The 22636-nt window shown below is 39.6% G+C and overlaps 1 protein-coding gene across 2 annotated transcripts; it reads left to right on the top strand.

Annotated features, from left to right (window-relative positions):
* The first annotated feature begins 396 nt into the window (after positions 1 to 396).
* On the top strand, positions 397 to 21690 carry grp5l.S (glutamate-rich protein 5-like [provisional] S homeolog). 2 transcript variants are annotated; one of them, XM_018223877.2, is made up of 4 exons: positions 397 to 741; positions 16335 to 16610; positions 18992 to 19105; positions 20612 to 21690. In XM_018223877.2, the coding sequence occupies exons 1-4, from the start codon at positions 651 to 653 to the stop codon at positions 20632 to 20634; spliced, it is 504 nt and encodes a 167-aa protein (XP_018079366.1). In that variant the 5' UTR covers positions 397 to 650; the 3' UTR covers positions 20635 to 21690. The 2 variants fall into 2 exon arrangements, with proteins under 2 accessions (XP_018079366.1, XP_018079367.1); XM_018223878.2 differs by having other exon boundaries at positions 18992 to 19148.
* Positions 21691 to 22636: the final 946 nt, after the last annotated feature.

Below are 22636 nucleotides of genomic sequence, written 5' to 3'. Positions count from 1 at the left end.
AATCAATAAAGAAGTGGGTAAATCACTAGAGAAGTAGGTAAATCACTAGAGAAGTGGGTAAATCCCTAGAGAAGTGGGTAAATCCCTAGAGAAGTGGGTAAATCACTGGAGACGTGGCCGTGGGTAAATCCCTAGAGAAGTAGGTAAATCACTGGAGAAGTAGGTAAATGGCCTTTAATCCAAAGGAGCTGGCAGAATCAGTTGTGGATGATGGTGACGCTTCCCTAATGTGACAGGATTTTCATGTATTGCAATAAATCCATTATCGCAGCAGAAGCAGCAGCCCACAACTTGCAGCTCTATCAATAAAGATGAAAGAAATAGCGGCAGCCCGGGGACAGATTGAGCATGCGCATTGCGGCCACTTCCCATCCTCGCTCAGTAGTGGAAGCGCAGCTCAGTATTACACGGGCAGCCCCGGCAGCTGCAGGACTCGCATCTCGGCTGCTGTTCTTATGGCAACCGCTGTGTGACAGTAAACATTCATTTCTCTCTCCAACTTCACTGCAACTCCGAGGGGCAGCGCTTAATAGACCAGTGGGCACTTGGTAGTACTGGGATGTGAAGGCTCCTCTGCCGTCCGAAGTTCCAGAACTGCGCTAATTATCGGCCGATTCCGTCGCTTTGCACAGAGGGGCGCTGTGAGAGCGATGGGCTGTTCGAGTAGTACTCAGACTCAGCCTCAGGGGGGGAACAGACCACCAGCAAAGTCCCTGGAAACCAATGGACCCAAGAAAAGCGGTGAGTGATCTCTTCTTGCAGCAAATTGTCCTTGTTCCCATAATAACTCACTATTAAAGGAGTAGCAGCACCCCAGTACTGAGAGCAACTAGCATGGGGGGTACCAGGGCAGTTACAGAGGCATCACATGGGCATTGGGCTCAAAATTCACTTGCTAAAAATAAAAAGATTATATATTGCAGTTGTTATGTGTGTTGTGCAGATTATATTGGCACCAGCCCCTTTGTCTCTTGTTATTAAGAGACATAACAATTATAATATTTCCTATAACCATTGGTCACATTTTCCATTGTTCCCATTTTCATTACAAACATTAAAGGGGCAGATTTATGAAAGGTGGAGGTGAATTTTCGAATGAAAAAAATTCCAATTTCGAGCTATTTTTTGTGTACTTCAACAATAGTCCAAATTAGATTCGAATTTGAAAACACTTCAAAATTGCAAATTTTGAAATTTATCATGTACTGTCTCTTTAGAAATTCTACTTCGACCACTCGCCATTTAAAACCTGCCGAATTGCTGTTTTAGCCTATGGGGGTCCTATAACCTATTTGGAGTCAGTTGGTGGACTTTGAAAAATCAAAGTTTTTTGGGGGGAAAACGTCAATTCTAATTTTCCATCTTGGTCGATGGAGGATATCCAAGTGTTTTGTTGATATCGGTTGGCTTCTGCCAAACTTGCAATAAGTTTTATATGATACAGGTATGGGATTCGTTATATGGAAACCCATTATCCGGGAAAGCTCAGAATTACGGGAAGGCCGTAATTTTATCCAAATAATCCTAATTTTTAAAAATTTCTTTTCTTTTTCTCTGCAATAATTAAACAGTGATATATGTATAATCAGTACTTATTGGAGGCAAAACTAGCCTATTGGCTTTATTAAATATTTCAACTTTTTTTCTAGTAGACTTAAAGGACCAGTGACATTAAAAAAATGTATAAAGATTTGTTTCTACTTAACGAAAAAAAAAACACCAAGACACTTTTAACTTTAAATTCGCAATGTCTTTATTAAGACATAACTCACCGATTCTCCAATTGTGCGGCACTCAATTTCTCCTCCCTGGCTATCTCCTATAGAAGGCAAGGAGGAGAAATCGAGCACTGCATGATGGATCACCGCCTTGTCGCTGTTTCTGAAGTGGAGCGCAAGCAGTGAATCAGTAAGTAATTTATAAATAAAAGCTTTGCAAACTGTGTTGGTGTTTTTTTTTCCGTTAAAAAGAAAAAAAATATTTTTTAAAAAATTTATGTTACTGGTCCATTAAGTAGAAACTATTTTTTAAATATATGTTTTTTATGTTACTGGTCTTTTAAGGTATAAAGATCCAAATTAGAGAAAGACGCGTTATGCAGAAACCCCCATTTTAACCAAATAATCCTAATTTTTAAAAATAATTTTCTTTTTCTCTGCAATAACAGTGATATATATAATGAATACTTATTGGAGGCAAAACCAGCCTATTGGGTTTACTAAATATTTAAACTATTTTCATAGAAGACTTAACGTATAAAGAGTCAAATTATGGAAAGACACGTTATCCAGAAACCCCAGGTCTCAAGCATTGTGGATAATAGGTCCCATACCTGTAAATCTGTGTGGCCACCTTTTAGGGTTGCCACCTTTTCTGGAAAAAAATACCGGCCTTCCTATATTTATCTTTTTCCCTATAAATACATTGGGATCAACCATCATTTTTACCGGCCAGGCCTGTAAAATACCGGCCAGGTGGCAACCCTACCACCTTTACACTACAAACTTTATGACACTCAACACGGGGCTTTCAGGATCTGGCTGGAATTGTTGTTCCTCAAAGATGGAGGGACCGGGGCTGGACACCCCTGATTTAAATAACCCCCCTCCCCCAAAGTCTTGGGCTACATTAAAAAAAAGAGAGTCCTGGTGGCAATGGTAAAACATATTGGTGAAAGATAGAAAAGTCATGTCCTCTGTAAGCTGTGGGCTTGTTTGAGCAAATTGTGACACACACAGAGTATATTCTGCATGTAAATGTCATTCATCACTTGCTCAGACACTGTACACAACGAGTACAAGAAATTAGAGGGAACATTACTGTAAAGTTCCACCTAGATTCCTATTGGTCTCCTGCTCTTTATATTCAGCTCAGTGCACCTGGTTTCTATGTATAGGGAGCTGACTGAAGGGCTGAACTCCACGGGCGATTTTCGTTGGATTGTTTTGTGGCGACAAAACACAGGTGACAAGTCGGATGTAGTTGCTGGTGTCAAAATATAATGGGACTGAATGAAAAGTCGCAGGTAAAAACTACATTCCATCCGACACGACATGACTGTCGGATGTGAACGCAGAAAGCAGGGTCTTTATCCGACAGACTTATTGTGTAGTTTTTACCTGCGACTTTGCGTTCAGTCCCATTATATTTTGACGCCTGGTACAACATCCGACTTGCCTTCGATTTGTCGCCGTGAAAATCTCACATGGAATTCAGCCATAAGTGTGCCATCTTTCCTGTACTGGGTGCATGTAGCCTAGGCTTAGAATTTTTCATGGTTTATGGGTGCTATCTGAATTGGCACCATGCACCCAGTACTGGTTCCCCCTGTAAACTTTAACTGTCCATGCAGCACTGGGTTCCTGAAATCTGCCTTGATATAATAGTCGGCCTTGGACTGGGGGAACCAGGTCTGGGCCGGTGGGGCCTGTGAGGGCCGGAGCCCACCAGTTTTTTTTCCCGGTGTCCCGCCGACCCAGTCCAACACTGATTATAGTAAATGCACCCAAAGTGGACCCAGACATTAAATATTGAGAGCATGAAAACCATGAGGTTTATTTATGAGACATCAAACTGGGAATCTAAAAGGTTTCATATCATCTAATTGTACAAACGGCCATCCCCACAGCAACTCTCCTCGCTGACAAACCTGTTTCCCTATCCATGGATGTAATGAGTGGATTAGCAGAGTACTCATATAATAGTCATGGCTCCACTTATATGTAGTTAAAAGGTATCCCAGCAGCAAAAGATTAGGTCAGGTCTGCAATAACAAAATCATTTTATTCAGCAAGCTCATAATAGATGTGCAGTCACAGTGTGCCTGAGAGCTGTCTCCCTGACTGGTACTACCTGACCTGGGCACAATATCTCTCTGACACTTCTCTTATAATATTAATACTAATGCTTATATAATATTGTGTTCAGTGCTCAGAGAGCACCCAGTACTAAGGCGAATCTGATACACATTCAATGCATGAAGCACTTGTATGGCATTGTTTTTAAAGGTTTGGTTCACCTTTCAGTTAACTTTTAATATGTTATAAAATGGCTAATTCTAAGCAAACATCATTTTTTTCCCTTTTGTATAATTTTGGAATTATTTGCTTTCTACTTATGACTCTTGTTAAATGTAGACCATAGACCCCTTCTAAACAACAAATACTCTGTAAGGCTACACATTTATTGATATTGCTGCTTTTTTTATTATTCCTCTTTCAATTCAGACCCTCTCCTATTCATATTCCAGTCTCTTATTCAAATCAATGCATGGTTGCTAGGGGAATTTGGATGCTGGCAACCAGATTGCCGAAATTGCAAACTGGAGAGCTGCTAAATAAAAAGCTAAATAATTCAAAAAATGCAAATAATAAAAAATGAAAACCAAGTGCAACTTGTCTCAATCTCTGAATCATAATACAAGTTAATTTAAAGGTGAACAGCCCCTATAAGTATAGTTGTCAGCGCCTTCCTTGGGATGTCCAACCAGCCTACTTTAATACAAAATCAAGTTACTCCCTACACAGTAGAGACACAGTAGAGACTTTATAGCATAACATAGAATTGCCTAGATCTGATCTTATATTGCTGCCAAGCTATGAGAATGTTGGAAATGTAAACATCATGTAGACATTTGTAGTTGATAAGGTTAAAGTCCCCTGACTAGTCAAATAAAAGAAAATCAATAGTTCAGTCCTGAGACTGTGCTGCCAGTGGCATGTTCCTGTGGTGACCCAGGCTGTCCATTTTAAAGGGAAAGTTAACCTTTAATTTAATGTTACATTAATAACAGTGCACGATTTGGTGACCCTGTGTGCTGGGCCAAATCAGGCAGCTCCTAATACAGGCCTATGTACAAAAAGATGTAGAAACCTATCCAATATTCCGACTGATATTGATTGGTTAGGGTTTAGGCCATCGGTTTTCTCCCAGAAATGTGCCAAAAAAACTGCTGACTTGGTTTTAAGCTCAATTTTAGTTGCACACTATTCTCTGTGAGCCTGTAGGCACTGTGTACCAACTTTTAGTGCAACCACAACTAAACAAAATCATATTATCTGAAAACTGTTTGCATTGTGGCTTATTAAAGTGATATAATGAAGGGATCCCTTTTTTAGATAACCCTGTGCATGCAACGGTTTTGAAAGTAATGCTAATAGAATTTTAATGGCATAACATTGTGTCATTTCATGTACGTGCAAGTTGTTTTAAATGAACAAAAATCTTTTTCTATCAGTTAGAGGTCTGATAATAAACCCTTGCACCGGACTCATGACTTTCATACAGCTCAGAAATGTACATAATCCTCTTTCCTTTTATTTCCAGTGTTAATCTGAACCCCATGATGAGTTAAACAATTAATTGGGGCTGGTAGTAAAGTGATGCTGAGTCAGTGAGCCTAGTAACACTGCTTTTTGCTCTCTCCAGAGGAAAATTGCCAGCTCTGTAAACAAAAAAGAATTTACAGAGCAAATATGTGCATAGCTGTTAACTCCTGTAGTATATTTTGTAGGCCCTGAGCTCATGCTGAGCCAAATAACCTACCGGTAGATTTTTAGAGTTTGGAAAAACCCCACACAGACACTGACAGAAGTACAAACCCCCAACATAAAGCATGAACCTATCACTGTAAGGCAACAGTGCTACCATACCATGTATTTGCTTTTATAATAATGCTAATAGAGTAATATGGTAACCATACCTCCCAACTGTCCCATTTTTCGCAGGACAGTCCTAATTTTGACAGCTCAACCTGCAGTCCCAAGTTTGTTACTGAAATGTCCCAACTTTCTCTTTGATCTCCTGCACTGGACAGCCAGAAAAAGATACAAAGTTTCTAAAACTTAATTGGCTTTTGGCAGAGAGCCCAGAATAGATTCTGTACTTGTTGGCAGGGCCAGACCCAAGTGGGCCCAGGTGACCAATAGGCTAATAACTAGAGCCCTTTGAGGGAGGGCGCCACTATTAACTTAGCAGTATAGGGCTCATAGATTTCTGACGGCAGTCCTGCTTATTATTTAATAACACACACTAGCTGATTGGACAATTCCTTATAATCCAACTAAGCATCAAAGGATGTAATTGTGTATGACTCTTAAGGTGGCCATTCACGGAGAGATCTGCTCGTTTGGCGATGTCGCCAAACGAGCGGATCTCTCTCCGATATGCCCACCTTGAGGTGGGCAATATCGGGCTGATCCGATCGTGGGCCCTAGGGCCCAACGATTGGATCCTACTGAATGGTGAACGGGCGGTCGGATCGCGGGGCTGCATCAACGAACAGATGCGGCTGCGAGCCAACGGGATTTTTAGTCCCATCCAATCGAGATCTGGCCGACTTTCGGCCAGATCTCGATCAGGGAAGCCCGTCGGGGGCCCCATACACGGGCCAAGAAGCTGCCGACTCGGTCTCAGTTGGGTCTTGTCAAAATCTGACTAAAGCAGTCATCATTTGTGCTCAGGGCCATGGGCCTGCAAGATGCAGAGCAGTGGCATTATTGGCATTATAACTTTTTTCAGCAGGACAAACAGTTCAAAACCCAGCAGCATTTGCAGCAGCAACCAGAAGCATCATTTAAATCACATCTGAAATGTTATACAGAGCATTTAGAATGAGGATCTGGGGACCTGAATAATTGAGATGGTGGCTGAAGGTTTTAAAATATTTAGTTTACATCTTGAACTGGTAACTGAATTGTACTGAATAAGTAGACTGCAGGAGTAATTATTTACAGAAGTGCCTGCCATTGTAACCAAGGGTACAGCAGCCTGAGATATTGACGTACCGTATATGTTTCAGTGTGCTTATGGCATGTAACTTTGTTTTTTTAATGTGCATGTGATAAACACATGAAATGAACTCAGTGATACACTTCACACGAACCTTTTATACAATGCTGAACATTAAATGAACTGAAAGTAATGGGACATGAGTGTTTTGTGGTGTGATGTGAAGAGCAGTTATGTGACTATAATTTCCAAGCAAGTGTATGCCTTGGGCTGTGATTGTTCATGAAGAATAGCCAATCTGCAGTAATGGTGATAATAGTGATCTCTTGTAGGTATTATACGACTTTTTGTTATTCCTGTGATGCCGCCCACACCCTTATCATCTTCCTCTCTCAACTTGACTCATGGCTGGTGTGTCCCTGGTTGAGCTCTGCTGATGTAAGCAAAAGGACTGTCATGTAACAGGAAAGTTAGTTTAAATGTCCACAATTAGAATTTTTTTCATCTGCGGGTAGAACAGTGAAAGCAGAAATTAAATTGGCTGCCATTAACCCTGGTACAAATGGTGCAAGTGATGATAAACTGTCTGTTTTAGGGCAGTTGTACATGGGTCAAATCCCTGGATTTTGGTACCCGCTGCTTTTTATAGAAAAGTATAAAAAAAAGTAGGGATGCACTGAATCCACTATTTTCTGATTCAAGTGAACCCCGAATCCTTCGTGAAAGATTTGTCTGAATACCAAACTAAATCCGAATTCTAATTTGCTGGAATGACAGGGAAGGTGAAAGAGAACTGCGTTTTTTTTTTTTACTTCCTTGTTTGTGTGATGAAAAATCACATGATTTTAAAGATTTGGTGCAGCCAGGCACAATAGGGGCAAATTTACTAAACGGCAAAGTGACTAATGCTGGCGAAAACTTGCCAGCGTGACGTCATTTCGGAACGTCGCCGATTTACTAGCGGTCGCTGGAGTAACTTCGCTAGCGAAGGAGATAGACTCTAGTGGTACTTCGCTCCCTAACGCCAGGCGAATTTGCGTTCTGGCGAATGGAAGTAACTACGTAAATTTACTAAGATGTGGATTTTACTGAACGTTACCTCTTGCACCAGACTTGCCTTCACCACCTCAGATCAGGCGAAGTGCGATAGAGTAGATAGGAGTTCCTCAAAAAATAGTAAAAAAAAATTTCTAAGTCCCAAAAGACGCTATAGTCATTTCCTTTTTTCAGGGTGATAGGCTGCAAAAGAGCGTGCCATTTTTTTGGGGTAACCTGCTTCCCCACTACAAGTTATGGCACATAAACTATACACTGGGCACATGTGTAGGGCATTAAAACAACTTTATTTTATTTTATTAAGGTTTCCCGGGCTTGTGTAGTGTAATGTATTTGCTGCAACATATACGTCCATTCAACTTTAACTTCCCGCTATATGCAAATTAGGCAAGGCTAGCACAACTTCGCTTGCGCAGTAACGGTAGCGCAACTTCGCCAGCGTTCGTCGCCTAAACGCAGCTTTGGATTTTAGTAAATTAGCGTTGTCCTGGCGAATCTATGCCTGGCGAAGTGTTGCACTGTGAGCAAATCCGTCGCTGGCGAATTTTCGGAGGTTAGAGATTCAACTGAATCTTGTCGAAAAAGTCTGAATCCTGGCCAAATACCGAATCCTGGATTTAGTGTATCCCTATTAAAATGAAATGTTTATTAGCATTGTTAAATTGGAGCCCAGTTGGAGTCTTTGTCCTTTGTTTTTTTCTGTGCGTTTTGGATGCGACACAATGGACTTTGCAGTCATTTTAAAGTAAATTACAGTGATCAAAATCGCCCCCTAATGTCCACATTCCCACGCAGTGCTAGGACCATTCAGCAGCATGGCAGGCAGGGAAGGGAATCTTGTTCTAACCAGAAAGCGCTAGAGCATTTATATCCTGTAATTAAGATGTGTTACAATCCATTTAATACAGTCGGCAGGTCCGGACTGAGAATTAAAATAGGCCCTGGCATTTCAGGTACACAGAGGCCCAATCAGCCCACATAGAGGCCCAAACAGCCCCCATCAGCCCACTAAATACTGACTTTCTATGGGACCTTATAGCAGCCCCTCTGGCATTTGCCAGAACCCACAGATTGCCTGTCCGGGCTTGTCAGTCGGGAACTTTCTAGTCCATCTTACTTTATCATTCCAAGGTGTAGTTCGTCTCCTACATTGGTCGACCTACTAGAGAAGTAGAAGTATTTTCTCTTAATAATATTGGTATTAAGCGTTGTCTTTATAAGACAGGCCATTCAGGACAGCTGACAACCTTAATGGTGCCCTATCTCTTGTTTGTCAGCCCCTTATCTATAGGCTTATGGGGCACTGCCGTATAATTTTTCTGTGGCTGCGTTACAACTAATTGGGAAAAAACAAAGGGACAGGAAGCCCCAGAAGGACACTACATATTGTTTGCTCGCCATTGCCTTGTTTAATGTGGTGGTTCACCTTTAAGTTACATTTTTAGTATGTTATATAATGGTCAATTCTAAGCAACATTTTATATTATAATTTTTTTTTTTTACAGTATTTGCCTTTTTCTTCTCCAGCTTTCAAAATGGGGGTAACTGACCCCCATCTAAAAACAAATGCTTTTTAAGGCTACACATTTATTATTTTTTTTACTTTGTATTACTCATCTTTCTAGTCAGGTCCACTCCTGTTCATATTCCAGTCCCTTATTCAAATCAAAGCATGGTTGCTAGGGTCATTTGAACCCAAGGGCGTAAATACAGAGGAAGCAGACCCTATGGATGCAGGTGGGGCAGGAGCTATAGGGGCCCCATGAGGCCCCAAATAATGAGCAATTTCAGTATATATTGGTAAAAAAGGACACCCCTGGTTATGATGGGGGCCCTAAAATTAATTTGCTCTGGGGCCCAGTAACTTCTAGTTACACCACTGTTTGGACCCTAGCAACAATATTGCTGAAATTGCAAACTGGAGAGCTGCTGAATAAAAAGCTAAATAACTCAAACCCCACAAATAAAAAATGAAAACAAATTGAAAATTGTCTCAAAATATCACTCATTACATACTAAAAGTTAATATTACTTATTTACCTACTAAAAGTTAATGTAAAGGTATATCATAACCCCTTTAAATGTCTTGCTTGTCTAGAATTGTAAACAGAACAATCTAAAGTCACGATGATTGGCCAATTTAATTATTACATTAAAGTCCTGTAGAAACACAATTATTATTATATTATATGGGATTGTAATGTATTTACCCCAGTGCAAGGGTTGTGCATCACTCACAGTTTAGCTACTTCTGGGCCATTGGGCTCATGAAGAATTGCTTATAAAAGGCCTCATTATTAGTAATACATATAGGGGCACATTTACTTAGCTCGAGTGAAGGATTAGAATGAAAAATACTTCGAATTTCGAAGTATTTTTTTGGCTACTTCGACCTTCGACTACAACTTCGAATCCAACGATTCGAACTAAAGATCGTTCGACTATTCGACCATTCGATAGTCGAAGTGCTGTCTCTTTAAAAAAACTTTGACCACCTACTTCGCCGCCTAAAACCTACCAAGCACCAATGTTAGCCTATGGGGACCTTCCCCATAGGCTTTCTAAGTATTTTCTGATCGAAGGAAAAACGTTCGATCGATGGATTAAAATCCATTCAATCGTTCGATGCAAAGGATTTAACGATTTAACGATTTTTCCTTCGATCGTTCGATCGAACGAAGTGCGGTAAATCCTTCGACTTCGATATTCGAAGTCGAAGGATTTAACTTCGATGGTCGAATATCGACATCGAGACATGCATTATGCGGTTTATTAATAACCACATAAGAGATCAAGGGAAATACAGTATATAGTAGAGCTGTGAAGAGCTAAGCATCACCTCAACTCACAGTGTAATTGTTCTTCATATGTATATAAAGCTGTGATAGGTGTAAATGGTATTAAACAGTGTAATACTAACTTCCTATTACACCATATGAAACATTTTCATTGGTTTTAAAATTGTTTGCAAATGTAAATGCTATTAAAATCAGTATTGGTGTGTCTGTTTATATTTACTGCTCTCCTGATTATAGCCAGGCTAATGACAGACCTCACTTCTGCTGCGCTGTTTCAAGAGTCAGGACCAGAAAACAGAAAAAGAGATACACACACTGTTTTCAATAGCAATTGCATTTATAATTAACTTTATTTATTGGAATGTTTCTGGGAATTCTATTTTCTCTCATAAATTACAAGCCATTTTTGGGTGTAGATCCTCTTTATAGGAGAAGGAGTAATTTATACTTGGGGGTACCAAAAGTTTTTTGGTGGTTGTATTTACTTCTCCTATCAGCAGAAAACTGCACCAGCCCTGGGTTCTGCCAGCGAGCACCACTGAGCGATCGTCTTCTTCACTTTCTTCAAATTTCCCAGCGCAGTAGAATGGTATAACTGGCTTTTTCGTTAAATTAAAGTCAACTTTTAATTCTACTGCGCATGCGCAGCTGCGAGCTGAAAGAAGAAGCAGGAAGAGGTTCGCTCCAAGGTGCTCGCTTGATGAACCCTCGGGCCAGTGCAGTTTTCTGCTGCAAGGAGCTCCGGCCTGGGGACAAACAAAAACGCTTCAGAAGCAAGCAAGTAATTAAAGTGGACCAGTCACCCAGACATAAAAGGTTGTATAATAGACGTCCTTTCCAGATTATACATGAAACCCAAATTCATTTTTTCATTAAAACATCCATACTTGTTATAAATGCATTTAAAGATTTCAGCTGTCAATCATATATTGCCTGCCCCTCCTTAGAGGTGGAGCAAACAATTACTTTTAGTTTCATTCTGCATTTCCTACATGTCGCTGCACTCCCCACATTCTCCCTCCCTGCTCACGGTCTATAATTGTGTAGCCAATGCAAAACCATGGACATCAAGTCCCCCATTCTGGTGCATAAACAAGATTTTGAGGTGTTACAGTGCTTGTGTTAATAAGAGTGTCCACAAAATGGCTGCTGCCTGCTTGCTGTGGTGGTGAATTCAAAGGCTGACTGCAGCAAAGATTTAAATAATTTTTATAGTGTAAGTAAAGTTTATTTTGCTTAACAAACACAATAGATAAGAATTTTGAATTATTTCAGGTCCCCTTTAAAAAATTATTAAAAAAAATAAATATTGAAGACCAATTGAAAAGTTGCTTAGAACTGGCCATTCTGTAATATATTAAAAGTTAACTTAAAGATGAACATCCAACAGATGTATGTGATTTTGTTTTTACTGGGATGTAGTTTTTTTCCCATTTTTTTAATTTGTTTATTATGATCTGTGGGTCACACCCCAGTGCTAAATGAAAGAAAAAATGTATCAATCATTGGTATCTGGGTACAGACCTGCAGGGTAGAATGAATTCATGAAAACATTTGTGTTGCACTGCAGAGGAAAGCAGATGCCAGCAAAATGGTAGCTGTGTACTGAGTCACTGTCAATTGAAAGAGCTAAAATTATGTTTCTTTTTTTCTTCTGGGTAACAGCTGATCCTTGATCATTTCTTGCATCAGCATCTGTCCCTCTGCACACACCTACGGGGAATGAACAGCATGGGCTTCACATATGATCTCTGGTCACTGACGACTATATGTTCTGTTTTACAGATAGCTTAGATCTCAGCCACAAAGCATTACTGAACTTCTGATTTCTGATGGAAAGGAGAAAAACTTTTTGTTATTTTCTCAAAGGAAGCACACCAGTGAATTTTCAGAATTTAAGTAAATATTTTTTACTCAAAATGGCTTTTCTTCGCTAATCATTGTTTGTATAAACATTTGAGTCGCAAATTCAACTTTTTGTTGATAGTGTCACCATTCTAAAAAGCTCAGGTTGCAGGTCAGTTAGGCTTAGATTTCGGATTTCCTGTCCTAGATATTCTTAGAACAATGGCCAATATACTGGCGTTTCCCTGTATCTGTAACCAGGGTTTGGTTTAAAATGAAAAAGTCTTACAGCCACTGCTATGTATAGTGGTAATTGCAAGATGTTCTCATGTCCCATTTTTCACGGGACAGTCCCGATTTTGACAGCTCATCCCGCAGTACCGGATTGTTTTTGAAATGTCCCGATATTCTCTTTGATCTCCTGCACTGAACAGCCAGAAAAAGATACAAAGTTTCTAAAACTGAGGCTTTTGGCAAAGAGCCCAGAATGGCAGGTGCACTTAGATACATTTGTAACAATTTAAGATAAGCAAAGAAATATTTTTAAATATTTAAGATAAGCAGGTCTCTTGGGGAAACTATGACTAGCAGCTTAAAGGGCAAATCACCTTCATTAGTTACAACACATAAAACCTGAACCCTAAAACCCCCAGAAATGTGTTCAAACTTTCCATAACCTGATAAAAAAAGAGGTGGTATTTAGGGATGTGGTAATAAAATGGGCGTGGTCCAAAAAATAATTTGTCACGCTATGCGCAGCAAATGTTTTTGTCCCTCTTTCTATTTTCCAAATGTTGGGAGGTATGTGTTCTATGTCGTGGTGGTTTGAAGTATAAACATGGCCTGCACAAAGTGGACCTCATTATATAGGATGGAAATGGGCAGCAGGGTGGTGCAAAGGTTAACATTGCTGCATTTTCAGTTGTGGGTTCCTAGGTTTAATTCCAGGGCACGATCTCAAAAGAGTTTGTAAGTTTTATCATGTTTGAGCATGTTTTCTCCCACACTCCAAAAACATACAGGCAGGTTAACTGGCTACTGGTAAAGTTGACCATAGTGTGTACATGATATGATCTTAGAGTGCAAGCTCCCCTGGGGCAGAGATGAATGTGTATTATGTATTATCTCTGTGCCGAAGAACTACTATGAAGAGTAATACAAATAACAGCCTGCTCATAATTCTCACAGATGGGCTGTTTCACTCTTCAATGAGAAAACCATCAACAATAAAAAGTAGTGAATGTAGGAATCTGTATGAGGGTGTGAGCGACAGTCTGTCAGCTTTAATGAGGCAATCATCTGTAGATTGATATGAACAAGTGGAATGAACTATTATGCTTATCTCTGCTCATGACTGGGTGCCTGGGGACTTTCTGTATGATTAAACTTAGATGCCTCTGGTGCCTGGGTGCTGCCTTTCTACTCACGACACATTTCTTACTGATCAGTGTGAAATCATTTAACTATTAAGGAAAACTAAAGTAAAAAAATACACGCTGCTTGTTATTAAAAAATCTAAGCTGGCAACCCTCACACAAATATTTAAATAGATACAGTGAGGGATTTCATATGGGAATGACCCTAGGAGATTTCCAAAAGCTGCCTGCTAGGGATTTATTTATTTACTTTTTTTTACCTTTTGCATTCCTCTGGATCGGTATTAATTGGATCACTGGAAGATTAAACACCATCATGAATGTTTTCCCAACTGTGCTGTTTTTTAGGAGCTGTTCCAGAATCATGGATGGTGGACCCCAACAGTGTGGCACGTGCTAAAAAAAATGGATGGGGTTTTTGGTGGCATGGGAATTTGCCTGAGCATAACTGGGAACATCCAGGATGGTTTGGAGCATGGCTTAATATGTTCTATTTATAAAAACTATTCTACAGGGTTCTATAAAAAAAACCTGATACTTCCAAAATGTGTTGCATCACATACTCCTTCTTTCTCTACTTTTTTGTCATGAAAACTAAGCCAATGAATGATTTATTTATTCTCAAAACCATACAAACTGTTTATATTTATTCTTTGATTTTTAATTACTTGCCTGGATATTCTTCGACTGTGCAGCTTCAAGTTGCCAGACTGCTTTCCCGCATACCACCTCTTTATGTCACTTTCACTGCTGAATTCTTACTTTTCTCTGTCTTTACAAATATCAACTCCCTGATCAGCATCCTGCAGACTGGTCTCTCTTTCATTAAAGGGGACCCGTCACCCAAAAAATGTATTCAAAATTTTATTTTATCACATTAGTCAAGCAAAATTAACCTTAATTACACTATATAAATTATTTGAATCTTGTTTCCTTCAGTCTGGGAATTCAGAATTATAACAAGCAGGCAGGCGCCATTTTGTGGACACTGTTATTAAGACAAGCCTTGTATCATCTCAGAATCTTGTTTGTGCACCAGAATGGGGGACCTGATTACCATCCCCATGTACTGGTTACACAATTAAATGGTTAAAAGAACGATGAAATATTGGGAGAGCAGTGACATCTAGGAAGTGCTAAATGGAAAGTAAAAGTAATTGTCTGCTCCGCCTCTATAGACAATATTTGATTGACAGCTGAGATTTTTAAATGAGCTTTAATAAAAAATAGAAATTGGATTTCATGTTTAATTGGAAAAGAACTTTTATTATACAGATTTTTGTGTCTGGATGACAGGTCCACTTTAACTACTATTTAATGTGTTCCCCCAGATATCCATCCAAACTACACCTCATCTAGCCTGCCCCTTACAAGCTCCAGTCAAGGCTCCTTCCCCCTATTCTGCACTTCTTAGTTGGAGTTCCTAGTCTGTTTAATTTATCTGTGACCTTCTGTAGGCGACCAGACTGAATATTAGCTTTGGTAAAGTAATACAGTTGCTCTCACAGATTACAGTGGGAATCAATAATACCTTTGCATGATTTGTGGGTTATTCACGACCCAAGGTTTGGAAACTGAAATACTGTGCTACAAAGGGGGACTAGAACCTAATATAAAAAAAAGCACTCTGGGGACAGAGGAATGTTTTGTCTACAAAACTAATGGGTCAAGGAGAGAAAATATGCCATCATGCGCAGATTAATTCATTTAATTAATTAAAATAATATCAGGGATATTTAGCTGAATACAGTATCTTAACATTTATGGATAATGAAATAACTGACCAATGTACTTCATACTTCTACTACAAGAAGTGTATTCCAAAATATATAACATGTTCCAAAGTTTATTTGTTTTGGCTTCAGCCATGGCATTCATAAACTCATTCCCATGCACCTGTAATTTGAGTTGCTATTTTGGTACTTTATAGGTCATTTATTTAGGACATGGAGAATTTAGGATTCTGTTAATGTTTTATCATTTGTCAGTGATTACATCATGAGGAGTAGCTATGTAACTTGTATAACAAACAAACTATTCACCTCCTATTAATCTTTAACATGAGAGGCTCTTGTAGTTAGAATATAATCCCATGATCGGTATAAACCCAGTAAATTGGGTTTTCGTTGAAAATGCACCACCACACATGGTGACTGGAGAATGTTGTGAGCAGCCATTACCCAACAACACTTGCTTGTTGCTAGGGAAACACCACACTTCCTGTGTCCATTGCTGCCAATAGTCAACACTATTGCAGGGCACCGTTTGTTGGCCAAAGTAACCCTACATCTAGTATTAATCAAATAGCTATCATGTGAAGAATATCGGCAAAATACTCACCCAACATCTCACTCTAATTGACATTCAGGCCGTCCTTTCAGGAAAAAAGTAGGACAAGAATGTAGCATTGATCCAAAATCTCATCCCAAGTGGCCTTCATGCTTACTGCCCCTTCCATTTGCTTTCAGCCCCACAAACCTATAATTTAAAGCTACAATATATAAATGTGATTGTTTTTTTGCCCTTTCAGCCTCTTCAGATATAAGCGATCAGATTGCCGATGACATTGAAACGATCCCTGACCAGACCAAACTGGAACCATTAACAGAGAATGAAGCATCGATAAATGAAGAGCTCCCTGTGGAGGATGAAGTGGAAGCCATAGACACTGTAGAGTTAGAGGCACCAGAAAGCCTAGAGCCAACTGAAGAGGAGAATGGTACCACAGGGGAACCAGAAGATAAAGTAGAAGATGCAGAGCAACCTACAGAAGTCCAGCCAAATGAGGAGGATGCAATGGCTGATGGTAATACACTGTAATTGTATTATTGTTACTGTTGCATTAGCTGTGGTTTAGCAATATCTGGATGGTCTGAGGGGCATAGGCTTTGATATTTGGTGTGGCAGCCCTATAACAGCAGCTCCAGTAAAAAAAAAACCCTTTGCTCATAGTCTGTATTTATAAATGGCATAGAATTATTGTGTTTGACACTTCAGGTTTGTTTTTTCTTGTATAACATGACACTGACGTTACATTTCCTATAGCTTTGCCATACACAAAAAGTTTAACATTCACATTTAACAGAGCTTTTGGATCTGGGAGATGATTTATAAACATAGGTGCTGGATTGCACCAGTGCAATTATCCATAGCCACCAATCAGTTGTTTGCTTTCATTTTCTAATGCGTACTAGACTGATGAGGACTAATGCTGATTAGTTGCTATGGACAGTGTCAGACTGGGGGAGGGGGGGGCACCATAAAACTTGAGCTAAGGGCCCATCGCCCCATTCCACCAGATAAGGGCCCACTACTCTGGCACACCGCCACCCCCCGCCCCCATGATTACCACTGCCACAAGAACCAATGATCACCACTGTATTCCTGCACTCCACTACTTGCTCATGTACCTGGGCCTGTGGGACCCAACAAGACCAGGGCCCACAGTGTTTTTTTCTGGTGCCCCAGCGGTCCAGTCCAAGCCACGCTATGTATTACTGCACATGGTGCAATTTAGCATCTATGCTAGAAAATCAGTGCCTCTGTCTCCTGCCAGTGCTGATAAGCCACAATTTCTAGTTTTCTGCATTGAAAAAGAACTTTTAACTTCAATACAACCTGTACAGCTACAGGGCTTAAGTCCTGCTCCAATCATAAGGGCAATGTCACACAAGGGGGCAGATTTACTTAATGGCGAAGTGGCCATCATTAGCGAAAATTCGCCAGAAATCTGGCCTGCAGGGACATCGCAAATTTACTAACAGGCGTAGTGGACAGTTCACTAGCAAAAGACACCGTCGCTAGCGCAGTTTTGCATCTATCGCCAGGTAAATGTTCGCTCAGGTGAAATATCGTTACTCCGCAAATTCCCTAAAGTGCGAATTTTATAGAACGTTACCTCTTTTGCGTTTGAGTTTTCTTCGCCATCTTAGCCCTGGCGAACTGATCAAATGAGGCTACATGCTCCTCAATCTTATGTCAGTGACATCATATCCTGTATGCCGGAAAGTCATCAAAGTTTTCATATTTTAAAGCGAGATTGCCTTCAAAGGTTCAAACTATTAAAGATTTTTGTGTTAACGATTTTTTTTAAACCAATTTGAGGAGTATGCCACATTTGTTTTAGGGTGGGCTCATGTCTAGGACTTTATTTCGCTTCCTTGGACATAATAGCACGGGCAGATTTACTAAGATCGAGTGAATAATTCGAATAAAAAAATATTCGAATTTCAAAGTAATTTTTTGGGTAGTTCGACCATCGAATTGGTCAAATTCAATCGAATGGAATGATTCGAAGTAAAAATCGTTCAACTTTTCGACCATTCGATAATCGAAGTACTGTCTCTTAAAAAATACTTCGACTTCATACTTTGCCAGATTAAACCTACCGAGGTTCAATGTTAGCCTTCCCCAGCACTTTTCTAAGATTTATTTTGGTCGAATAAAAATCCTTCGATCAATCGCTTAAAATCGTTCGAATCGTACGAGTGGAAGGATTTTATCGTTCGATCGAACGATTTTTATTCGATCGTTCGATTGAAGCATTTGCGCTAAAATCCTTCGAATTCGGATTTTACTTTGTTTTTTTAACCCTCGAAATTCGACCCTTGATAAAATCTGCCCCTACGTGTCCACTTCAAGTATTTGCAGACTATTTACTATAGTGCACATGTACTGGTCTTGGACTGGTGCAAGGTATACATGAGAACACATGATTGTGTGCATTTGTGCTGTAAGAGATCTATTGGAAAAACAGTCAAGATGGTGGTGCTCAGAGAAATTACCGGGGACTAGTGCATTTTTAATGAAGGAGTATAGGCCTTGGGTAACAGGTAAGCAAATGTATTCACAGGGTGCCTAACAATTTGATACCCCTAGTGAAGTTCACTTTCCTTTAGAACAGGCTATTTATTGGTGGAAGAAAGTGGCAGGCAAAATGCCCAAAATTTGCCCCAGTCTGCCATTGCCCTAATCTCTGTCCACCAGTGTCCTGTAAACCATTTGTAACTGCAGCAAGGTGCATACATAAGTAAGCTATCAAGTCATAAACAGTTGGGGGTTTTACTTGAGTTACTTGACTACCAACATGATCAGCTTGTTTCCCTTGCAGTACATTAGCTTGATGAGTTTTCCGGGAGGCAGAATTACAAGTATTGCTGCTTTTATTTCCATGGTGACTGTGTCCAGGTGAGATTGAAGACTCCGAGGAAGTCAAGACGCTGGAAGAGATACCAAGTGAGGAGGCAGAGACAAAGGAGGAAGAAACAGGACACCTGCTGGACGAAGCAGAACCAGAGATTAGTATGTTGATTGCAGAGTGAATGACCTCCTCATTATCACTCAGGTGACACAAACATTGTAGGGCACCTAATGAGCAGATCTGTCACTAGGAGTCTTCTGTTGCCTTGGTTAGGAGTGAAGTAAAGAGATACACAACACTTACACATACGCTCGATGTTCTGCAGGTGAACAGAGTTCTTTGTACAATGGGCGGCTTCTATAATTACTTTGTATAGAAGAGCATTCATGGGAAGGTCACGTAGTTCCACTTGAAGTCTCATTTTTATATTCTTGATAATGGAGCCATAATACAGATGGCCAAATAAAAGCCTGGTGTTTGTTTTTTTGTCAGGCAAGCAAAAGACATGTAGTTTAATTTAATCGGCATGTAGTAGGTTGGCTTTCTGAAAGGCACTACCCATAGGTATCATTAGTAAAGCTGCTTGCAGTATCCACTAGATACTTGGCCAGGGCCATAGAGAAACTTTGTCATCACCCTATAACATACCTAAATGTTATACTATATAACATACTTAATGTTAATATAAAAGTGAACCACCCCTTTATGTTAACATATAGTATATTACAGAACTGCCAATTGTAAGCAACTTTTCAGTTGGCTTTCATTTTTTCTACAGTTTTTGAATTATTTGCCTTCGTCTTCTGAGTCTTTTAAATGGGGGTCAATGTTAGACTATGGGGAAGGTCCCCATAGGCTTTGCAAGCTTTTTTTGGTCGAAGAAAAATCGTTTGATCGATGGATTAAAATCCTTCGAATCGAACGTTTCAAAGGATTTAATCGTTTGATCGAAGATTTTTCGGTCGATCGCTCGATCAAACTAATTGCGGTAAAGCCATCGACTTCGATAAAACCCTCGATATTCGACCATATGTAAATCTGCCCCTTAGTATGATGTAGAAAGTGATATCTTCTTGAGGCAATTTGCAATTTTTTCCATTTTTTTTTTTTTTTAATTATTTTTGGTTTTTGAGTTACTCAGCAGCTCCTCAATTTGCAGTTTCAGCAATCTGGTTGCTAGGGTCCAAATTACCCAAGCAACCATGCAATGATTTGAATAAGAGACTGGAATATTATTAGAAGAGAACCTGAATAGAAAGATGAGTAATAAAAAGTAGCAATAGCAATAAATGTGTAGCTTACAGAGCATTTGTTTTTTGACCACTATTTGAAACCTAAAAAGAGGCATAAGAAAAAGGCAAATATATATATTTTTTTTAAAAAAAACCTCTATGCACGTTTAAATTAAATTAAGTTTGAGTGCAACTTAGTGCCAGGAAGATACCTTAACCCAGGATAAGTGACGAGAATCCTCTGGCATAACGTAAAGTATGACACTAATGTTTGTTGCCTACAGACAAAGTCAATTGATGATATCCCACGCACTCATCATACTGTTTAATGTCTGTTGCCTGATACTTTGAGAGAGGGACACAAAGTTCTGGAACGATGTTGTTTGCAATATGTATATATTTATGATTAACCTCCCGTTCTTCTCCATATCCTAGCTGAGAGCAATGTAGAAGAGTGAAGCTTTTGCAAATTTGAGACACCCAGCAGATGATGGGACAGAGGACTCTACTTTTGCTTCGGGTTGGTTCGCACTGGAGAAATGGATGCATTGGGTGACATGGCAAGTCTCAACTGTCCTTTCAAAGCCACATTGCCAAGACTTCAGCAAGTGAACTGCTGCTGCTGCACTACAATGTTGTGCCTTATCTGTGAACTGTATACGGGGTATCTTTTTTTGAACATATGGAACAATCATGTGTGATGCCTGCTTCTCTGTATTTCTTGCTTGGTAACACAAAAAATGATTTAACGGGTTGGGCCTAGTTTGTAATCTGTGTGGTTGTAAATAAATGGATTGTCTTTCAGGGCCCCAATATATTCAGCCTGCATATAACAGAATGGCGCTTCACTTCGTAAATAAATAGGGCCCTTTTTGTGCTTTTCTTTTCTATACATCATTACATGGTGTGTCCATGGTTGATGGAGGTCAATCTCTCGCTCCTTATTGTTACATGGAAAAAAAGCTGAATAGTTTTTATGGCATTGTGTAGAGATTATTGGCGTCATAAAATCCTAGAACTATTAACAGCCAGTGAAAGAGGCAATAGATTAATAGGACCCCTTGCACCAATTTACCCCCAGTTACCACTAATCACTGAGTATTAATGGCCTGCAATGTAAAATGAGGCTGTAGACAGACTTACACCACTGCCCCCACTTTAGTGAATATACTTCATCCTTTTGTCTTAGTTCTCGGTTTCCCATTTTCTCTTACTTTCCTTAAATTTCTTTTCCTTAAATTTGTTTTGTTGGTGGGCCTAATGAATATTTTTCTGGAGGCCTGGTACATGGGTTGTGGCTCATTATCATTACTAATTAATTACTCTTCTAATTCCCTTCCCCACTATGCCAATGATTATGATTTACAAAAGTGTGTTTTTTTTAATTAACGTTTAAAAGAAAATGTAAACCTTCAAAACAAATTAATGTAAAACTGCTCTGAGAACCCTTCTAAGCACAATTGCTATTTTTTTCTAGCTTTCGGATAATGGAGAATATAATACATTTGAAACAACTTTGCCACCTGCTGTTCATTTCAGTCATTTAGCTGCAGTCTGCTGAAAACAAATTTAGTAGGAAAGGGAACATCTTGTGATGGTACTCAGCTTAGAATAAAGTTACTCGGCAGAGATAAAGTCATCTGGTCATTAATTGACGAACGTTTTTTGGATTTTTAGACAAGGTCTGAATTCACTGGAGTCTATTTATCAACACTGGGCAAATTAGCACCTGGGCAGTACTTCATAGCAACTAATAAGTGATTAGCTTTTTTTTGCAGCTAACTTCATTTTGAACACTGAAAGCAAATTTCTAATTGGTTGCCATGGGTTGCTACCCAGTAGCAAAGTTGCATAGTGTTTATGACCCCCATATAGACAGTTTATCTCACCAGGAATAACTGATTCTTATGTGTGTTTTTATATGAACATCCGGTTCAGCCCACAGCAGCTGGAGTTAAACTACAACTTCCTGCAGTGGTTGGACCATCTTAGTGCACAAGCTTCAGTTATCTTGACGTTATACATATTAACTAAGCATTAATTATACCTACAGAATACCAAGTCACATGAGATGCGTTTTCCAGAGGATGCTGGAAGAATGTAATAATCATAAAAATGTTAATTAGGGTTTCATTAACCCTGGTATGACATGTTGGGATCTCTGCTTGACCACCCATGTGGTTGTTCAAATTTGACTGATCTAATCATTTTGCCAATTAGCCAAAAAACATAATATATAACAGTCCTCTGCAGACCACTAGGAAAGTGCTGCGTGTCGTCCTCACACCATTGGATTTTCCAGTATTTCCGAACGATATCTGCCCAATCAGGAGTTGCAGTTGTTTTGGTCTCATACAGAACAGGTTGAGTAGCAGCAAATGTCAGCCCATGTATGGCCAGTAAATGTGTATAATACACAATGCCTATATAAATTACATGTATTCAGTTTTGCTTAAAATG

This window comes from Xenopus laevis, chromosome 6S, assembly GCF_017654675.1.
Source record: "Xenopus laevis strain J_2021 chromosome 6S, Xenopus_laevis_v10.1, whole genome shotgun sequence".
Lineage (NCBI taxonomy): Eukaryota > Metazoa > Chordata > Amphibia > Anura > Pipidae > Xenopus > Xenopus laevis.
This window is presented reverse-complemented; position numbering and strand designations above follow the sequence as displayed.

Coding starts and splice junctions, on each gene's coding strand:
- grp5l.S (XM_018223877.2), top strand. CDS start 651: ATGGGCTGTTCGAGTAGTACTCAGACTCAGCCTCAGGGGGGGAACAGA. Junction 16,611..18,991: donor GGAGGATGCAATGGCTGATG/GTAATACACTGT, acceptor GACTGTGTCCAG/GTGAGATTGAAGACTCCGAG. Junction 19,106..20,611: donor CGAAGCAGAACCAGAGATTA/GTATGTTGATTG, acceptor TCCATATCCTAG/CTGAGAGCAATGTAGAAGAG.